This window comes from Myxine glutinosa, chromosome 1, assembly GCF_964187855.1.
Source record: "Myxine glutinosa chromosome 1, kmMyxGlut1.1, whole genome shotgun sequence".
Lineage (NCBI taxonomy): Eukaryota > Metazoa > Chordata > Myxini > Myxiniformes > Myxinidae > Myxine > Myxine glutinosa.
In genome coordinates this window covers 45,105,960-45,126,946 of record NC_136261.1, presented here as the reverse complement: position 1 = coordinate 45,126,946, position 20,987 = coordinate 45,105,960, and the positions used below count along the sequence as shown (strand labels likewise).

At 43.0% G+C, this 20,987-nt stretch overlaps 1 protein-coding gene across 1 annotated transcript in view; it reads left to right on the top strand.

Annotated features, from left to right (window-relative positions):
- FRRS1 (ferric chelate reductase 1) overlaps positions 1-20,987 on the top strand; it is a 123,782-nt gene that overhangs the window by 7,224 nt on the left and 95,571 nt on the right. Inside the window, exons 2-3 of the mRNA XM_068110647.2 lie at positions 2,619-2,796; positions 15,487-15,626. Coding sequence (XP_067966748.2) covers positions 2,619-2,796; positions 15,487-15,626 — 318 coding nt within the window. The remainder of the gene's footprint in view (positions 1-2,618; positions 2,797-15,486; positions 15,627-20,987) is intronic.

Sequence of the window (20,987 nt, the reverse complement as noted above, 5' to 3'; positions counted from 1 at the left end):
TTCGGGCTGTACTCTGCCCACATGTAGTTGTAATTGTCATGGTTCTCTTTTTGAGGCAATGTTTTTATGACCGGATGCCCTTCCTGACGCCAACCCTCTTAGTCGCCTCTTACGACACGCAGGGATACGGCGTACCTATTCTTATCCAGGGTACACACTGGGAAGAATACACACTGGTCTATAGAAGAATCACTGAGCTAAATCCCTAGCATGTGTTGAGGAAACCATAAGTTTTTGACCTTTAAGTGTCGTGATGTGGGGTGGATTTGCTGAAACCTTTCTCAACAACTTGAACCATATCCATGGCAAACTCATAGAAAATCGATACTTTGAGATATTACAGCAACATCTGCTCCCTACTCTTCAACAACATGGTCCAATAATCAACTTTATGCATGATAATGCTTCTGCTCACAAGGCCATTCGAATATGGAACATTCTTGCAAATGTCAACATTAATGTCATGACGTCCTAGCTTGCCATCTCATCAGATTTAAATCTAATTGAACATCTTTGGGATATCACTGATCATCACGTTCATAGGTGTGAAAGTGTTGAATTTGTCATTGCCAACCATGATCGGTTTGAAAGTGTTGAATTTCCCATTGCCCACCACGATAGGTTTGAAAGTGTTGAATTTGGCAATGCCCACCACCATTGGTTTGAAAGTGTTGAATTTCCCATTGCCCACCGCGATCGGTTTGAAAGTGTTGAATTTGCCCTTGCCCACCATCATAGGTTCGAAAGTGTTGAATTTGCCATTGCCCACCGTCATAGATTTTAAAGTGTTGAATTTGCCGTTGCCCACCACCATCGGTTTTAAAGTGTTGAATTTGCCGTTGCCCACCACCATAGGTTTTAAAGTGTTGAATTTGCCATTGCCCACCACTATAGGTTTGAAATTGTTGAATTTGCTGTTGCCCACCATCATAGGTTCGAAAGTGTTAAATTTTCCATTGCCCACCATGATCGGTTTGAAAGTGTTGAATTTGCCATTGCCCACCATCATAGGTTTGAAAGTGTTGAATTTGCCATTCCCCACCGTCATAGATTTTAAAGTGTTGAATTTGCCGTTGCCCACCACCATCGGTTTTAAAGTGTTGAATTTGCCATTACCCACCACCATAGGTTTGAACGTGTTGAATTTGCCGTTGCCCACCATCATAGGTTCGAAAGTGTTAAATTTGCCATTGCCCACCATGATCGGTTTGAAAGTGTTGAATTTGGCAATGCCCACCATTGTAGGTTTGAGAGTGTTAAATTTTCCATTTCCCACCATCGTCGGTTTGAAAGTGTTGAATTTGCCATTGCCCACCATCATAGGTTTGAAAGTGTTAAATATGCCATTGCCCACCATCGTAGGTTTGAAAGTATTGAATTTGCCATTGCCCACCATCGTAGGTTTGAAAATGTTAAATTTGCCATTGCCCACCATCGTAGGTTTGAAAATGTTAAATTTGCCATTGCCCACCATTGTAGGTTTGAAAGTGTTGAATTTGCCATTGCCCACCATGATATGTTTTGAAAGTGTTGAATTTGGCAATGCCCACCATCGTAGGTTTGAGAGTGTTGAATTTGCCATTGCCCACCATCGTAGGTTTGAAAGTGTTGAATTTGGCAATGCCCACCATTGTAGGTTTTGAGAGTGTTTAATTTTCCATTGCCCACCATCGTCGGTTTGAAAGTGTTGAATTTGCCATTGCCCACCATCATAGGTTTGAAAGTGTTAAATTTGCCATTGCCCATCATCGTAGGTTTGAAAGTATTGAATTTGCCATTGCCCACCATCGTAGGTTTGAAAATGTAAAATTTGCCATTGCCCACCATTGTAGGTTTGAAAGTGTTGAATTTGCCATTGCCCACCATGATATGTTTTGAAAGTGTTGAATTTGGCAATGCCCACCATCGTAGGTTTGAGAGTGTTGAATTTGCCATTGCCCACCATCGTAGGTTTGAAAGTGTTGAATTTGGCAATGCCCACCATTGTAGGTTTTGAGAGTGTTTAATTTTCCATTGCCCACCATCGTCGGTTTGAAAGTGTTGAATTTGCCATTGCCCACCATCATAGGTTTGAAAGTGTTAAATTTGCCATTGCCCATCATCGTAGGTTTGAAAGTATTGAATTTGCCATTGCCCACCATCGTAGGTTTGAGAGTGTTGAATTTGCCATTGCCCACCATCGTAGGTTTGAAAATGTTAAATTTGCCATTGCCCACCATCGTAGGTTTGAAAATGTTAAATTTGCCATTGCCCACCATTGTAGGTTTGAAAGTGTTGAATTTGCCATTGCCCACCATGATATGTTTTGAAAGTGTTGAATTTGGCAATGCCCACCATCGTAGGTTTGAGAGTGTTGAATTTGCCAATTTGCCATTGACCACCATGATATGTTTTGAAAGTGTTGAATTTGGCAATGCCCACCATCGTAGGTTTGAGAGTGTTGAATTTGCCAATTTGCCATTGACCACCATGATATGTTTTGAAAGTGTTGAGTTTGCCGTTGCCCACCATCGTAGATTTGATGGTCTAAATTGATGAGTGACGACTGTGGCAATTGGTAACTAATTGCTTGTTGCATGCTTATTCATTGGTAATGTGTTGTTTTGTGATGTGTGTAGGTCTTATCAATTCTGTACTTGGTAGTTGTGGCCCAAGTACAGGCCTACTCAAATGGCAAAGTCACTAAAGCCTGTCAAACCATGAAGCCAGGACATGGTTATTCATCCCAGGTGACATCACCTCCTTTCTATATTTCAACGAACTCCTCAACCTTTCAGCCGGGAGACACACTGCTTGGTAAAGATTCCTTTTGTATATGAGGGAAGTGTTTAAAATTATCAAAGCTCTTTATGCTGATATTGATGGCATCATAATGGACTTCTTTAAAGATTTTCAGTACGCTCCTCAAAGTCTTTGTAATTTGATGAAATTAAAGTGCAACTAAAATGAAAAATGATTACTACTACTACTACTACTACTACTACTACTAGTACCACCACCACCTCCTCTTTAATGTCCCCAAGTGCTGTGGCAATAGTTTGAAAGTTGTCCAAGGTGTCGGCAAAAATTTGCTTTCTGTTCGGAGAGGCACCTTGGAATTTTACCATCCACCAGCTCATGCTAGCAGATGAATCCTCCGGCTTGACAGTGCACACATTGATGTATCGCACTGTATTATATCATAATGTCACATGGACAGCAGCTTCCTGACAGGATGTAACCACACCAATGTGGTTACAGTCACACTGAAGTCGAGACTTCAAGGAATGTCAACCAATGATCCGTTAGGGCCTATTACTGCTCCAGTTGTAAAACTGGATTAAATCAAATCTGACCGTCCAGGTATTCCAAAGAAATGCGATCATTGGTTTGCCAACACGAGGGAAGCTGCTTCTTACAAGATAAGTAAATAACTTTTTACACAAGACACTGTATAACACAATTCCTAATCGACAAAACAAAAAACCCCATCACCCCCTGGCACCATAATCACAATCGAGCACTCAAACAAGAACCAAGCAGGTTGGAGGAAAAGGCATGAACCTTGAACAGAACTCTCATGGTGCTGTGTCTCCACTAGACCAGAAAGTCAGGGAAGCCAGCAACTACAAGACGGTGAGAGGTGGTGAGAGCACCAGTGGGTCCAAACCACAGAGCACGAGCTGGTCAAACCTGAGACTAAACAGACAGAAGCCGCTTCTTGGCAGAACCGAGGTGTTACATCCCACCCTTTCTCCCTCCCCACCCCACCCCTTATTTCCCCCCTTCCCACCCCTCACCCCGGCCTCAAGTCTCCACATTCTGAAGGTAACCAATGACAGGTCACAAGGACCTCTGTCCCCAGGGTTACACCAATGAAACCTCAGGGATTCTCTAATCAAAGACCAAAGACCTCATGAATCCCTGTCCTGAGGCCCTACCATGAATCTTTGCCCCCCTCCCCCTCCAGGACATTTTAAAATTGCAGTGTCAGCAGAAATTTGCAGTCTCCCGGTGTGTACCCCGGTTTAGAATAGGTACACCGTATCCCTGCGCATAGTAAGAGGCGACGAAGGGTTGGCGTCAGGAAAGGCATCCGGCCATAAAAACATTGCCTCAAACAGGGAACCATGATTGTCATGGGGCCCGAAAGGCTAACCCCCGCTCTAGCGGGGAAAATGGCCTTAAAACGATCATTCATATTCATTCATTCATTCATTCAGTGTCAGCAGAAACCAATGCCACATTAAATAAAATTCTTGCTAATTTCATTTTCAATCAAGTTGCTTGCATCACATTCCATACCTGAAATAAGTGAAGATGCTATATCTCTATTTGATACGGCAGCATAATTTCATGATTTGGGGGGAGGGAGAGTGAAAGGGGTGGGGTGGGTGTAGTGATGAAAATTGCATAAAGGATTAATTTACTGTGTGGTTATATCTATATATATATAAAACACTGTGTGTGTGTGTGTGTGTGTGTGTGTGTGTGTGTGTGTGTGTGTGTGTGTGTGTGTGTGTGTGTGTGTGTGTGTGTGTGTGTGTGTGTGTGTGTGTGTGTGTGTGTGTGTGTGTGTGTGTGTGTAATGTTACGTTACCGATAGACTCCTAAACGGAGAGGCTCACATGCTTGATATTTGGCAGAGACATGGCCATTGAGCCTGGGAAGAACATGGCCGACCTAAAAAAATATATTTCAAAATATTTTTTTGCCATATTTTTACCTCAGCGCATTTCAGCGAGGAATATTATACATGGAATCTGAGCCGGTGGCAGAGCAGCGCGCTGATTCGCTCAGAGAGATCACGTGATGTTCCTTGCCACCATAAACTCACAGCAAGTAGCATAGATTTTAGCATGATTAGCATTTAGCATGATTTAGCATGATTTAGCATAGATAGTAGCATGTTTCACATAGATTTTTTTTCAGCGAGGAATATTTATACACGGAATCTGAGCTGGTGGCAGAGCAGCGCGCTGATTCGCTCAGAGCGATCACGTGATGTTCCATCCCCGCCGCCAGACCATTGAACATAAAACACAGTTTGTGTGTGTGTAATGTAGTGTTACCTCCCCTCCCCTCCCCCCTCCGTCCTCCTCTCCCCCCTCCATCCTCCCCTTCCCCCCTTCCCCTCCCCCTTCTCCCTCCCCTCCCCCTCCGCCCTCCCCTTCCCCTCCGCCCTCCCTTCCCCCTCCACCCTACCCCCTCCCTTCCCCCTCCACCCTACCCCCTCCCCTTTCCCCCTCCCCTTCCCCCCTTCCCCTTCCCCACTTACCCTCCCCCTCACCCTCCCCTTCCCCCACCTCCCCCTCCCCTCCCCTCCCCCTCCTCCCCCTTTCCCCTCCCCCTCCCTCACCTCACCCTCCCTCCTCTCCCCCTCCCCTCTTCCTCCTCTCCCCCTCCCCTCTTCCTCCTCTCCCCCTCCCCCTTCTGACCCCCTCCCCTCCCCTCCCCCCTTCCTCCCCTCCCCTCCCCCTTCTTCCCCTCCCCTCCCCCTTCCTCCCCTCCCCTTCCCCTTCCTCCCCTCCCCCTCCCTCCCCCTCCTCTCCCCTCCCCCTCCCCCCTCTTCCTCCTCTCCCCCATCTTCTCCCCTCCCCCCCTCTCCTTCCCTCCCCCCCTCTCCTCCCCTCCCCCCCCGTTCCCCTCCCCTTCCCCCTTCCCCCTCCCCTTCCCCCTCCCCCGCCCAGCAATGCCGGGTACTTCTGCTAGTATATATATATATCTATCTATAATTCCAGTAATCTCTGTGTGTCTGTGTGTCTGTGTGTTTGTGTGTTTGTGTGTTTGTGTGTTTGTCTGTGACCGCTGTTTCTCGACAACCACGGGTCCGATATACTTGAAACTTGCCAGGTATATTGCTGGGGACCCGAGGATGTGCCTTTTCAAGGTTTCATATTAATCGGACAAGTAGTTACCGAGCTATGGCGATTTCTTTACCAAACTCCGCAAGCCGTTCGCTTTGGACCAAACCATTTCATGTAAATAGAGGGGGGGTGGGGGGGGATTGTCACCGTACTCGCAAGCCGTTCGCTTTGGACCAAACCATTTCATGTAAATAGAGGGGGGGGGGGGATTGTCACCGTACTCGCAAGCCGTTCGCTTTGGCTTTGCGAATGGACCAAACCATTTCATGTAAATAGAGGGGGGGGATATAATTTTAGATATATATATAGTACGGGCATGCCCTATACGGGCATGCCATATATATATATGACTCCATGGTAAGATCTCCAACCTTTAATTGAACAAACAATTAATTGTTCAATTAATCAACATTGTTTGTTCAATTAAAGGTTGGAGATCTTACCATGGAGTCATTTGGATTTACTCCCAACCGCAAATCTTTGCATATATATATATATATATATATATATATATATATATATATATATATATATATATATATATATATATATATATATATATATATATTTATATATATATATATTGTTGTGGATATGAGAATGGTGTTTTTTTTATTGTGTTTTTTATTGTATAGTACATTGTAAAAATATCGCCCTCCTTCCTCCAGTTGTGTATAAAGGTCAAAGTGCGTCCCGTAATTAGGTCATAAACAATCACGTTTAGCCAATCATAGATTTCCTCCTTGTTGGTAGTTATTTCCCTATTCTGTGTATTAGGCTAAGGATTTGTCTTCCATTAATTAATACTCCATTGCACCGAATTCAGACAAGGTAGATTCCCTGCACATTCCCCTTTCCTCAATTGCCAACTGCATTGAGCGGTTCGCTGAATTCTGCTGCAGCTGTGGGTTGTTGTTTTCGCTGCTAGACTCCATTAGCCACGAGGTCGTCTCGGAGCCAAAGGTGGGAGGAGTCGGCCCAGCGCCGGGGACAAGGCGTGGTCTAGCCAACACCCCCTCTAAGGGCGGGGTCGGTGAGCCCTCGCGACCAATCAGGGCCGAGGTGAGCTCACCGATGGGCGTGTCTTAGCAGCCGGTGGCTTGATCGCCGGGGGGCGATATAAAGTGGGTGCGCATGCGTCAGGACGGTGGTTAGTAGTTGGTTGTTGGTGGCTGAAAGAAGAGACAGCAAGCTTTTTGAGAGAGGGGTTGGTGGCTGAAAGTACCGTTGCTGCTGAAGGAGGAAGGGTTGATGCAGAAAGAGAGTGGCGTTGGAGGAGTGGAGTGGAGCTGAAGATTAAAGTGGAGCTGAAGAGCCCGGAGTCCAGTGCGACGCGCCCATCCGCTCGCGGTGAACGATACGCGCCGCTGCACACCAAGGCTTTCCCGCCAAGAACGCGGGTGGACTCCTGGAGCGGGACCTCGACGCCAGTAGTGGCCTGGGCCTTCCCATGCCTCCTTCCAGCCAATCCACTCTGCAATTCCCCGTGTGAGTCTGTCTTTTGTTTGTTCTGTCCTGGGTTAATTAAGACTGTAGGTAAGCTAGCATTGCACTGTGTCTCCTTGATTCCTTCTGTCTTTATTTTATTATCTTTCCTTCTTCCTTGGTTATTTTGGTCCTGTAAATAGTAATAAATTATATTCGTATTTCCGACTTCTGTCTTCCTCTTCTTCACATCCATGTCGCCTTTGTCTTTTCCCCATTGAAAACCTGTGGCACGATTTGGCCCACGTTTAAGGAATCGGGTCTTAGTCATTGTTAATACGCGGCCGCCATCCGCTCGGCAAATCAACACCTTATCCGCGGTCCGTAACTATATATATCTATATATATATACACATATATATATACAGTCACGTGAAAAAGTAAGTACACCCCATGTAAAGTTTTGACTTTTTCAACATATTTCAAAATACAGCTATTTGATCTTCATTTCAACAATATTGATAGATAAAGGTGATATAACATAACAAATATCATGAAACATTTACATTTTGTAGTCCATTGTATAATTTAAATAAACATAAATGCAAATTTCGCATGTGGATAAAGTAAGTACACCCCGACATGTATCATTACTTCAAATACCTAAAATTAGAATCAGGTGCACCAGCTCAGGTGCAAATGATTAGAACATCGTTAGAGAGGATCTTGAAGGAACCAGTCTTATTTAAACCTCAGACATTTAGTTTGGTTTGCTCTTTGTTGTTGAAGTGTGCGGCGTCACCATGCCTAGATCAAAAGAGCTCTCTGATACCTTCAGAAAGAAGGTTATAGATGCCTACAAGTCTGGGAAGGGATTTAAAAAGATCTCCAAACAATTTGAAATCAACCATTCGACTGTCCGGAAGATCATCTACAAGTGTAGAAGATTCCAAACAACTGCCAACTTGTTCAGGCCAGGCCGCCCCAGCAAGTTCAGCCTGAGAGCAGACCGCAAGTTGCTGAAATAGGTCTCTAAGAACCCCAGAATGTTATCACGGGACCTACAGGCAGGGCCGGTGCTACCATAAGGCCAACTAGGCAGCCGCCTAGGGCGCAGACATCAGAGGGGTGCATTACTGAACCTTAAAGGGTCACAGTTTTATACAAATTATTGTTTTAAGACCGGACACAGTATACCGAGTGCCCTTTAGTTCAAAATGATTTGTGTGCCAAAATATTTTCTTTTGTATTTGCGAAAGATAATCAAAGATTGATTATTTAAAATTTTGATTTTGCATATCTAAAACTTATTGCTCAAACCAAAAACTGTTTTGTTTATCTGTAATTTCCATTCACACACTCATAAAGGGACCACTTTCATTATTTTGCATTGCAAACCACATGTAGTGTCATATTTGTTTTCAGTGAACCCATTTGCCCCAAAGCGTGGGGTAACAGGGCCACTGCCATATTAATGGATATTGCGCCTTTAATATTGGTGCTGTTGGCATCTTACGGTACTTATTCTTGCAATTTAAAATAAATTTAGCAGTTTCAAGTTTTCTGCTTTTTATTTTTTCTGCAAGACATCTGTTTTTAATAATCGAAGTTGGCAAAAAAAAAATGGGGGGGAGGGGATGGAAGTAGCTGGCCTTGCCTAGGGCGCAAAATAGTCTGGCGCCGGCCCTGCCTACAGGTAGCTCTTGCCACTGTTGATGTCAGTGCACGAGTCTACCATTAGAAAGAGGCTGCACAAATTTAATCTACATGGGAGGTGTGCCAGGAGGAAACCTTTGCTGTCCAGAAAGAACATCAGGGCAAGACTAAAGTTTGCCAATGAACACCTAGGCAAAGACCAGCACTTCTGGAACCATGTGCTTTGGACAGATGAGTCAAAGGTAGAGCTATTTGGCCACAGTCCCAGAAGACATGTTTGGCGAAAACCAAAGACAGCATTTGACCACAAGAACCTGATACCAACTGTAAAGCATGGTGGTGGAAATATTATGGTTTGGGGCAACTTTGCTGCATCAGGGCCTGGACAGCTCTCCATCATAGAAGCCACTATGAATTCTTCATTGTACCAGAGGGTGCTTGAGGATAATGTGAGGCATCTGTCGGATAATTTGAAGCTCAACCGAAGGTGGACCTTGCAACATGACAATGACCCTAAACATACCAGTAAATCCACCAAGGAATGGGTGAAAATAAAGAAATGGAGGGTTCTGGAATGGCCAAGTCAAAGCCCGGATCTAAATCCCATCGAGATGTTGTGGGGGGATTTGAAACGAGCTGTGCATGCAAGAAACCCCTCAAACATCGCACAGCTGAAAGAATTCTGCATGGAGGAGTGGGCAAAAATTTCTCCCAGTCGATGTCAGAGACTGGTAGACAGTTATAAGAAACGCCTACTTGAGGTTGTTTCTGCCAAAGGGGGCAATACCACCTATTAGAGCTAAGTGTGTACTTACTTTTTCCACATGCGAAATTTGCATTTATGTTTATTTAAATTACTAGGGCATGCCCGTACTATATCTATATCTAAAATTATATCCCCCCCCTCTATTTACATGAAATGGTTTGGTCCAAAGCGAACGGCTTGCGAGTGGTGACAATCCCCCCCCTCTATTTACATGCAATGGTTTGGTCCAAAGCGAACGGCTTCCGGAGTTTGGTAAAGAAATCGCCATCGCGTGCACAAACGCGCAGGAAAGCGAATGAATCGCAAATTCGTTTTTATTAGTTGTAAAACATAGTTTAAAGTTGTAAAACATAGTTTAACGCCAACATAGTTTGCAAACGTGAAATAAATGAATACGCTCTCAAATGTGCCATCCGAGGCAGAGTGTGCCCGCCACGTTCGGCACACGCGATCGTTCGCTGCTCTCTGATTGGTTGAATCGTTTTTTGGACATAGCTCGGTAAGTAATTGTCCGATTAATATGAAACCTTGAAAAGGCACATCCTCGGGTCCCCAGCAATATACCTGGCAAGTTAAAAGTATATCGGACCCGTGGTTGTCGAGAAACAGCGGTCACAGACAAACGTACAGACAGAGATTACTGGAATTATAGATAGACTAGGGCATTGCCCGTACTATATCTATATCTAAAATTATATCCCCCCCCTCTATTTACATGAAATGGTTTGGTCCAAAGCGAACGGCTTGCGAGTGGTGACAATCCCCCCCCTCTATTTACATGCAATGGTTTGGTCCAAAGCGAACGGCTTCCGGAGTTTGGTAAAGAAATCGCCATCGCGTGCACAAACGCGCAGGAAAGCGAATGAATCGCAAATTCGTTTTTATTAGTTGTAAAACATAGTTTAACGCCAACATAGTTTGCAAACGTGAAATAAATGAATACGCTGTCAAATGTGCCATCCGAGGCAGAGTGTGCCCGCCACGTTCGGCACACGCGATCGTTCGCTGCTCTCTGATTGGTTGAATCGTTTTTTGGACATAGCTCGGTAAGTAATTGTCCGATTAATATGAAACCTTGAAAAGGCACATCCTCGGGTCCCCAGCAATATACCTGGCAAGTTTCAAGTATATCGGACCGGTAGTTGTCGAGAAACAGCGGTCACAGACAAACAAACAAACGTACAGACAGACAGACAGAGATTACTGGAATTATAGATAGATATTATGGACTACAAAATGTAAATGTTTCTTGATATTTGTTATATTATATCACCTTTATCTATCAATATTGTTGAAATGCGGATCAAATAGCTCTATGTTGAAATATGTTGAAAAAGTCAAAACTTTACATGGGGTGTACTTACTTTTTCACGTGACTATATATCTTTCTAAGCACTGACTAACTGACTGACATTAATGTTCTGCACCTTCTAGGTGTAGTAAGCTGAAATTTGGCATGCCGATGGACATCAAGCTGGTGCACTGGGAAAAATCACAGAACCGTTGGAAAGTCCGTAAATGAAAATTTATGTATAAAATCACATGAAAGCCGCTTGGAGTTTGCAAAAAAGCACCTAAAGGACTCTCAGACTTTGAGAAACAAGATTCTGTGGGCTTTCATGTGTCTTTCACTGAGGAGAGGCTTCTGTCTGGCCACTCTGCCATCAATCCCAGATCGGAGGAGTGTTGCAGTGATGGTTGTCCTTCTGGAAGTTTCTCCCATCTCCACACAGGATCTCTGCAGCTCAGCCAGAGTGACCATCGGGTTCTTGGTCACCGCTTACCAAGGCCCTTCTCCCCCGATTGCTCAGTTTGGCCGGGCGGCCAGCTCTAGGAAGAGTCCTGGTTGTTCCAAACTTCTTCTATTTAAGAATTATGGAGGCCACTGTGCTCTTCGGAACCTTCGATGCAGCAGAATTTTCTTGGTAGGCTTCCCCAGATCTGTGCCTCGACACATTCCTGTCTCTGAGCTCTGCAGGCAGTTCCTTCGACCTCATGGCTTGGTTTTTGCTCTGATATGCATTGTCAGCTGTGAGACCTTATACAGACAGGTGTGTGCGTTTCCAAATCATGTCCAATCAATTGAATTTACCACAGGTGGACTCCAATCAAGGTGTAGTAACATGTCAAAGATGATCAAGAGAAATGGGAGGCACCTGAGCTAAATTTCATGTGTCATAGCAAAGGGTATGAATACCTATGTCAATGTGATATTTCAGTTTTTTCTTTGTAATAAATTTGCAAAACTTTCCGAAGTCCTGTTTTCTCTTTGTCATTATGGGGTATTGAGTGTAGATTGATGAGGGAAAAAATGAATTTAAACGATTTCAGCATAAGGTTGTAACATTACAAAATGTGAAAAAGTGAAGGGGTCTGAATACTTTCTGAATGCACTGTCGGTCATGACCCAAATTAAGTCTGCTCTTTCCTGCTTGCTTCCTTTGTTTAAAAATGATTAGAATTGTACTTGATACAATGGTTTAGTTGGCTGTGCCTTTATGTCTTTTAAACGAAGGATAATCCCGACTGCCTTGTCCTAATGTCAGACAAGGAGAAAAAGACATAAAATGCCATAGCCCCTATGGTTTCAATAATTTTGCTGTACGGAGTTAAAGGCCGCCGGTCGGCCATCTTTTATCAGATCGCAAAATAGTGAGGTGCATGTGCATGCCATGTACTGTGTTTGTGCCAGGCACAAAATTGGACCATGCATGTCTGAGAAATTGTTGGGGACACTTTTAAGTAACAAAATGGCCGTCAGTCGGCCATCTTGGATCTGATCTCAAAAAAAAAATGACGTGCATATGCAAGCATCATTTATTATCTGTGCGCCAAGTTTGAACAACACTGTTAAATGCATGTTCGGGAAATGGTAGAGGACATGTTAAATATCGGGTTTTTTTACAACTAAAATGGCCACCAGTCAGCCATCTTTGATCACATTGCGAAAAAAAATGATATGCTTATGTATACCGTCATGTATTGTCTTTGTGCCAAGTATGAACAAAATTGGTCCATACATCTCAGATATGGTTGCGGACAGACGGACGAGACCCAATCCATAAGCCCTTGTTGGACTTGATAAGATAAAGTGTAGATGTAGTCTTGTCCACGCACACGAAGTGAAAAGTGCGGTTAAGTGAATCATCATCATCATCATCATAATCATCATCATCATCATCATCATTTATCTTTGTTGGGACATTGGCTCCATGATTATAATGTTCATGGATAGGTTTCACAAGGTACATTTATGCAGTATTGCACCTATTTTAAAATCCACATTTATTCAGAATTTCACCTATTTTAAAAACTTAAAATCTACTTTCAAAATCTACTCGTGAGATGTGTCCAATCGAGCAGTCCCTGTGAAAGCCCAGGGCAGGTATGGCACATAGAGCGAGCACCGCTGCCACTTGCGCACCCAGGCCTGCCTTGCAAGCAAGCCATGGCAATGGACCTGACTGAAGACTTGGATCAGCAGGAGCTGGATTTTCTATTAAACTATCTTTAAAATCATTCTTCTTTTTGTACACAGCGGCAATGACACGCCCTGTAAGGGGGTTCTCAGTTTTCACTCCGGTTTCTTTCTTTCTTGTTGTACACCGCTCCTTTCCTATGCCATCTCCAGGCGCTGCATATCGTCATTGCTGGGCACCGAAGGGGGCTCGGCAATGACGCACGCTGAAAGGGAGTACTCAGTTTGCACTCCGGTTGTTTTCTTGCTTTCTTGTTTTCTTTCTTGTTTGTTTGTCCGGGCGATATCTCAGCCATCCTTTGAACTAGGAAGCTGAAATTTCGGCACAATAGTGAGCAAGTACTTTGTCAAAAACTCTATTTTTTGTTTTTTGATTAATCAATTAATTGATTAGTTACTTAATTATTATCGATTAATTAAGTAATTCTATATTTCCTTTCTCTTCTGGGCATTATCTCAGACACCTTTTGAGTTAGGAAGCTGATATTTGGACCCGACAGTGACCAAGTGATTTCGCTATAAAGGCCATTTTTTATTTCTTGATTTATCAATTAATCGATTAATTATTTAATTATCCGATTAATGACTTAATTAATTTTTTAAATGACAGATTTGGATGAAACGGTGGTGGTTGAGGTATTCTATTAGCCAATTGATTAATTATTTGATTATTTTATGATTATTTATATATTTTCATTATTCATTATTTATTTATTTTCTTTCTCATCTGGGCAATATATCAGTCACCTTTTGAGCTAGGAAGCTGATATGTGGACACGACAGTGACCAGGTGATGTGGCTATAAAGGATATTTTTGATTTATTGAATAATTAATTAATCGATTAATTATTCATTGATTAATCAATTATTTAATTTTTTGATTAATGACTTATCTAATTATTTTTCAAAAAGTTGCATCTTCGGATGAAGCACCAGTGGTTTTGGTATGCTATTAGCCAATTGATGAAAAAATATTTTATGACCACTATTGATTTTAATTATGCAATTAATCAATTATTGTATACCTCTCCCTCCCAATGCAGCCTCTATGAGCTGCACGGAAGTATTGCCGGGCGCCGGAGGCTATTTATTTATTTGGCATGGGGGCGGTGTACTTGGAATGTATCTGTACTTATTCTCCACTTCTTCTCTTTATAAAGGGTGAGGTTCAAATTGCACCAAGCTCCTGCCCTGCCATGAACACGATCATAGGCGTAGTTTAACCTCTCTTTTTGGAGGAGGGGAGTGGCGGGGGAGAAGCGCATAATATTAAAAATGGGTCTGACTTCCAAAATTACCGTTTGTTAGTGTAGTTACAGTGTATGTGAAATCACAAATACAGCTTACGTTCATTATTGTTACTCATGTTTAAATATGGGATGTCATGTTCTTAATTGTAAACTACTGAAAAAATAACGGTGGGGGCATTGCCCCCCCTGCTCCCGCCCAAACTCTACCAGTGACCACGATACTTCTCCACTCTACTCTATCCTTTGCCAACTTTCTCCACCCTCCAACTACTCCCACCTTACTGATATCCCTCTTTGCGCAATCCTTCCATGTCAACTGCAGTCTACCTCTTTTCCTCCTACCTTGTTCCTTCAAACTATCTGCTCTCTTTGCCATTCTCTCTTCCCAAATCCACACCAAATATCCAGCCCATCTCATCTGGCATTTCACCAATCTTCCTGTCAAGCTTACCGATCTCCTCCCTCAGTTTATCCATTCTCTTTCTACCCACCTTCACTCCTGCAATCCTCTTGACCCAGTTGTTCTCGCAAACCTGCAGCCTCTGTTGTTGTCTCTCTGTCAACGCCACTGTCTCCAGACCGTAAAGTTAGGCCGGCATTACTCCCTCCACCCTCATCCACCACAAGCATTTTTGTACTAAAATTGAAATATTGACTTGAACACTGTGTGGGTATCATTTTCTATGAAGTCTTGTTTGTTTACTTTTTGAGTACTGGTAGTCCTTTCTTTGCAGGGGGGGGCATAAAACCTTCTCTTTTTTTCTTTTTCTTTTTTTACCCAAAAATGTATGAACGTCTCTGATATGCACCTATCATATGTCACTACTGATAATCTTCTATGATTTTAATCTCTCTTCAGCTTAGCGGAACCTAAATTTAGGAATTTGAATTCAACATTGTAAAATTTTGATACAATGACGAGTAGTTGGCTTAGAGTTTGTTTTAAATTTGTTTTGTTTTGGCAATGGACAATAAATACAAATATGTATCTCGATGCATGTTGGCCCCCAGATAAATCTCTGCATTCATGTCATTTGTGGACTAATTGTTTTGACTCTTTTTCAGTGCATCTTCTGGGGAATCAAACCGACTTCAAAGGGTTTCTTCTTCAAGCTTTTGAGGAAGGAGTTGGCCTTGACAAATCTATCGGCACGTTCAGTTTGCTTGACACTACAGCGCAACTTCTTGAATGCCATCAACCAAATGTGAGAAAAGTTATGTATTGTTACATGTGTGGGGGTAGGTAATGAAATGCCTTGGTCGAGGTAGATTTGTATAGAGTAGTGTGGTCCGAATGTCATGAAGAAGAAACCTCATGTATCTAATTCAGGACCGGATGTCCGTGTAAGCGTTATGTGTCTCCATGCGAGGGGTGGAGCCATGCTAATTAGGGCCTATGGATAAATTCCCAGTGTGTAATTGCCCTTGTGATTTTTCCCTTCGTTCTTATAAAGCACACTCAGCCAGCCATGCGATCTGCACGTAATTGCAAATAACATCATCGCTGAGGATACCCAGACATGACTACACCACCTAGCCGAATGATCTCTATGGGTGCCAAGTGTGGCCGTGAGGCCACACCCCGAAGAACGATTGGTTAAAGAATGATGAGGTGAACGAGTGGCGCTCAGTGATTGGAGCACGGGTGATGTCAGAGAGAACGATCGAGACAGTCAGAGTAAAAAGGAAAAGCACCGCCATTTTCTCTCTATCTTGGCCCAGGCACTTGGTACGAGCAGTCGCACTTCCTGCTCTCTGTTCCTTGCACAAAGGTCGCATTTTGCATTCTCTCTTATGCTGGGTTTCATCGCGAGAAGTCTCTATCTCTATCTGTGTGTGTGTGTGTGTGTGTGTGTGTGTGTGTGTGTGTGTGTGTGTGTGTGTGTGTGTGTGTGTGTGTGTGTGTGTGTCTTGGGCTTGATCACAAGTGGTCACACCTCCCTGTCTCTCTCTGTTCTGGCATTGGTGGAAGTGGCCGCATATTTTCCCTCTTTGGTGCTGGCTCCGTGAAGGCTGCGCTTCGTGCCGTGTGCACCTGAGAGAAACATCGGGGCTTTGGGAGTGTGGGACGATCGGAGGAGGAGGGAGTTTGGCTGTCACTCCGCAAGTCGGTGGCTGCTCTGGGCTCGACTGCACGCCATCTTGTGCGGCTCCCGCACGGTGTTTCCGAAACCAGTCAAGGATGCCAGGCGGAGTATCAGCCAACGCACCACACTACATGTTGTTTTTATTTCATCATCCCCTTGTGTTGTATACATCATCACCTTGTGTCAATTGGGTATACGCCTCAGAGGTAAAGCTCGTTTTGATCATCTCACCCTGAGGTCTTCACTACTGGGTAGATGCGACTGTATTTTCGAGTGTGTATGTAATGAATGTTAGAAACTATCGGGACATGTGCTGAATGTATTACATGTGTTGAATGGCTGTGCCTTTTTCTGAACGATGAATAATCCCAACTGTTCTAACCTAATGTGAAATAGCTTGAAGGTTACGCGCATGCGCCTCTGAGCTGTCTAGCCTGGGCTCGAATCTCAATCCAGCTATAACCTCTTTCCCGAGTGTTTCTCATGCAGGGCAATTCATCATGGTATTTGCTCTCCATTTGGCAGGTCCTTAAGCAGGGTGGATCCATCTGTCATCGCTAGTTGTTGGTGGACATTAAATATTCCATGATGTCTTTTGTAAAGATGAGGCAAGTTTTTACTGACACCCTAAATTATTGTCCAAATTATTGTCACCTCCAGTTGAGTACCCTGTGACGGAGTGGCGCTCTGTCCATGATTGGTTCTGGCCTTTAGCATTTCTCAACAAGTCATGAACACCTCAAAACTGTCAAACGTGTACGTGCGTGCACACATACAGCACTCTTATCAGTATTGTACTTGGTACATATTTGGGAGCCTCAGTGGTCCACGTTTCTGTTTATGCTGTCACTGACTACTTGCCAATAAGCAATGAAACTGATTCGGTGGCTGATGGTGAAATGTAGCATTGGGAATCTCATGCATGTGTTGGTTGTAAATGTCTGCAATTGTTGAGAAGCCCAGATAGGGGTTTGAAACAGCAAATTCTTACCCTGTGTATCTTTTCTTGGTTGCCTTATGCAGTTTATCCTTTGGCTGAAGGAGCAGAGGGGCTCATTGTATTATCAGTGGGGCATGCTTACATACTGCAAGCAACTTCTGAGGTGCATCCTACTTACATATATAATAAGTACAAGCTTTATATATTAGATGAGGTGGATTGTGAAAGATCCTAATACATTTCATTAAATGAGTGGATTGTGGTTGCATTCTGGAAGCAGCTAAATAACTTTAATAAATCGTGATAATTATTTGTAAATAGTAAATTAACTTGAGTAATGAAATTACCTTCCATGGCCACTGCTTAAAGTGAAATGAAAAATTTGGCATGTGAATATGTTGTTGAGTTTATGGTTTCGGAAGACAGCAGGGAGTTGCATCCAACACATAAAGGAACCATGGAGTTTAGATATATCAGTAATATTTTGTTTATTTGGATTACCTCTCCCCTTGTATCAGTGCACTGGGAAATATTTTGTTTGTGGAGCAGGCTCTAATTCCCTTTCTAGCTTTTTTCTATATTCCCTCTTCTTGTATCTCTTCTCATCTCTCTCCCCATCCCTCTTAATCAGGGCCGGCACCAGACTATTTTGCGCCCCAGGCAAGGCCAGCTACTTGCATCCCCTCCTCCCACCCCCGCCCAAATTTTTTTTTTTTGCCAACTTCGATTATTAAAAACGGATGTTTTGTAGAAAAAATAAAAAGCAGAAAACTTGAAACTGCTAAATTTATTTTAAATTGCAAGAATAAGTACCGTAAGATGCCAACAGCACCAATAGTAAAGGCGCAATATCCATTAATATGGCAGTGGCCCTGTTACCCCACGCTTTGGGGCAAATGGGCTTTCACTTAAAAAATATGACTACATGTGGTTTGCAATGCAAAATAAAGAAAGTGGTCCCTTTATGAGTGTGTGAATGGAAATTACAGATAAACAAAACAGTTTTTGGTTTGAGCAATAAGTTTTAGATGTGCAAAATCAAAATTTTAAATAATCAATCTTTGATTAATCTTTCGCAAATACCAAATAAAATATTTTGGCACACAGATCATTTTGAACTAAAGGGCACTCGGTGTAATGCATACCTCAGCCATTGGCAACACAACATTCAAACCTTTTACTTCACACACCTTTAAGTATATATACCATTTAAGGATACTTGGCGTAACCAACCCGTCATGTCACCACAATATTTCGCTTACAGTCAGACAGAGAAACAAACAAAAAAACAGACAAACAGAGTTAAAAACGTCTCATAAAAGTTTCAATTTCAGACACATCAACATCTCACTTTGCGTGCCTTTTCCTTTGCAAATTTTGTCACAAATTCAACCAGATCAAGTGCTGATGCCTGGGCATGTTCAATTGATATAGTTGCCAAGCCAACTCGTCTCTTTTCCAACATTGTAGAGCATATGTAAGTTTTTATAACTTTGAGCTTTGAGAAACTACGTTCACCACTTGCCCCTGATACTGGAAGTGTGAGAAGGATCCTTAAAGCAACGGAAACATTAGGCACATTATCCAGGAGTTTTTGTTGTAGTATGAAGAGAAGTACTTCTTGTGGCGGCATAGACTTTGGAAGTCTTCGAGCTATTGCTACAAGTTCAGTAATGCACCCCTCTGATGTCTGCGCCCCAGGCGGCTGCCTAGTTGGCCTAATGGTAGCGCCGGCTCTGCTCTTAATCTCTCTCTCCTTCTCTGCACCTCTTTACAGTGCATCCATGCACACAAACAACACGCCTTACAAAACCAAGATTACACCTACAAAACTCGCATTACCAGTCTGACCATCATAGTATTTGAGTGCCACTCGGTCCTGTGCAGCACCTGCATCAGCACTTGGGTGGCGTTCGGTCTTGTGGAGCATCTGCATCATAGCGCTTGGGTGCTGCTTGGTCCTGTGCAGAACCTGCACTGATAAACCAATGGGTACAGCCTGACAACAGCAATGCTCCAATGAGAAGGCAGCTCATGAGAGAAACAAACAGCACTTGGTTCTTAGACAACGCCTCATCTGAGGACTTTATACATTTGGGCATCCCAGGACTCAGGGCTGTGTGCCTCCAGGGGAACTTGAGAGCCAGACAGAGTCTGTGAGGAGCAAGCTGTGCGAACACAAGCCTCTGACGATTGAGGTGGTGCTGCAGATTGAGCGGACAAGTGGCAGAGTTGCCTGGACGTGCCAATGAACAAACACTGACTTTTGCACTATGTTGTTCTCTTTCTGCCACGATTTCTAGTTGTTCATTACAAGACACAAGAACAATCAACGATTGCACCTTCGACTAATTCAGAGCTGGGTTACTGATTCACATTCACAATCTCCTCTAACACATTATGAAGGATCCACCTGCATATCTCCCTCACATGGTTCATCACACCATCACCCTCTCTTCTTTCTTCACCTCTCACCCCAGCCCGTCTTCCCTTTCATGTTGTGACCAACAAGGTGCTCATAACAAAAGAAAAATTCAAAAAAAGCCTTAGCAAAATGGTGGTCCGACATCTTGGTCATCTTACTGTTACATCGCGTTATTAAGCCGCCATTTTGTTTTGGCATCGGGAAATGTGCTTTGCCTTGTAACAACGATGACCTCTCATGGACTAATTAAAGCATATAATCAAAATCTAGATTCGGATTTGAGGATCGGATCCTGTTGACTAAATAATTATGGAAACCTGGAGTGAAATCTGAAGAGTTTATCAACATTGGCAATTCTTATAACTAAGTGTATATATTCATTACCCTGCACTCGCAACATAGGAGGGCCTTCTCCTGTAGAATAATTTAATGATAATTATGACGTCATAGGTCACATGGTACAGGCAGCATCTTCAAAAAAATTCGTACCTCTATATCTCCGAAACCGCTCAATGGAAAAAAATTGAATCGTGGCTCATTGTCAAGTTCTCCCCATGGGGAATAAGATGTGTTAGTGATGATGTCATCCGTGCCTTCATTATGATGCCATAATTGGACAAATATAATGCTTCATCCGACCAGTATGAATTTTTTTTCTGCAACTGTTGGTCTGAAGGACACAACATTTTCACTGTAGGAGTGCCTCCTCCTGTAGAATATTTTAATGATAATTATGATGTAATATGTCACGTGGTACAGGCACCATCTTGGAAAAAGTGAAACGTTACACCTTTATATCTCCAAAACCGCTCCATGGAAAAAATTGAAACATGGCTCATTGTAAAGAACTCCACATGGGGAATAGGTGTTAATGATGACGTAATTGGTGTCATAATTATGACGTCATAATTTGACATGGACAATGCTTAGTCTCATCAGTTTGAAATTTATTGAGTGTCATCTGTGCAACAATTATATTAGAGAATATAAATTTATGATGTAATTGCTCACGTGGCCTGGCAGCCATATTGGATCAAAGAAAAAACAAAACGTTCATAAACAGAAGAGTTGGCTCACAACAAGTTGACTGCGCAGGGTAAATATTCTAAAAATA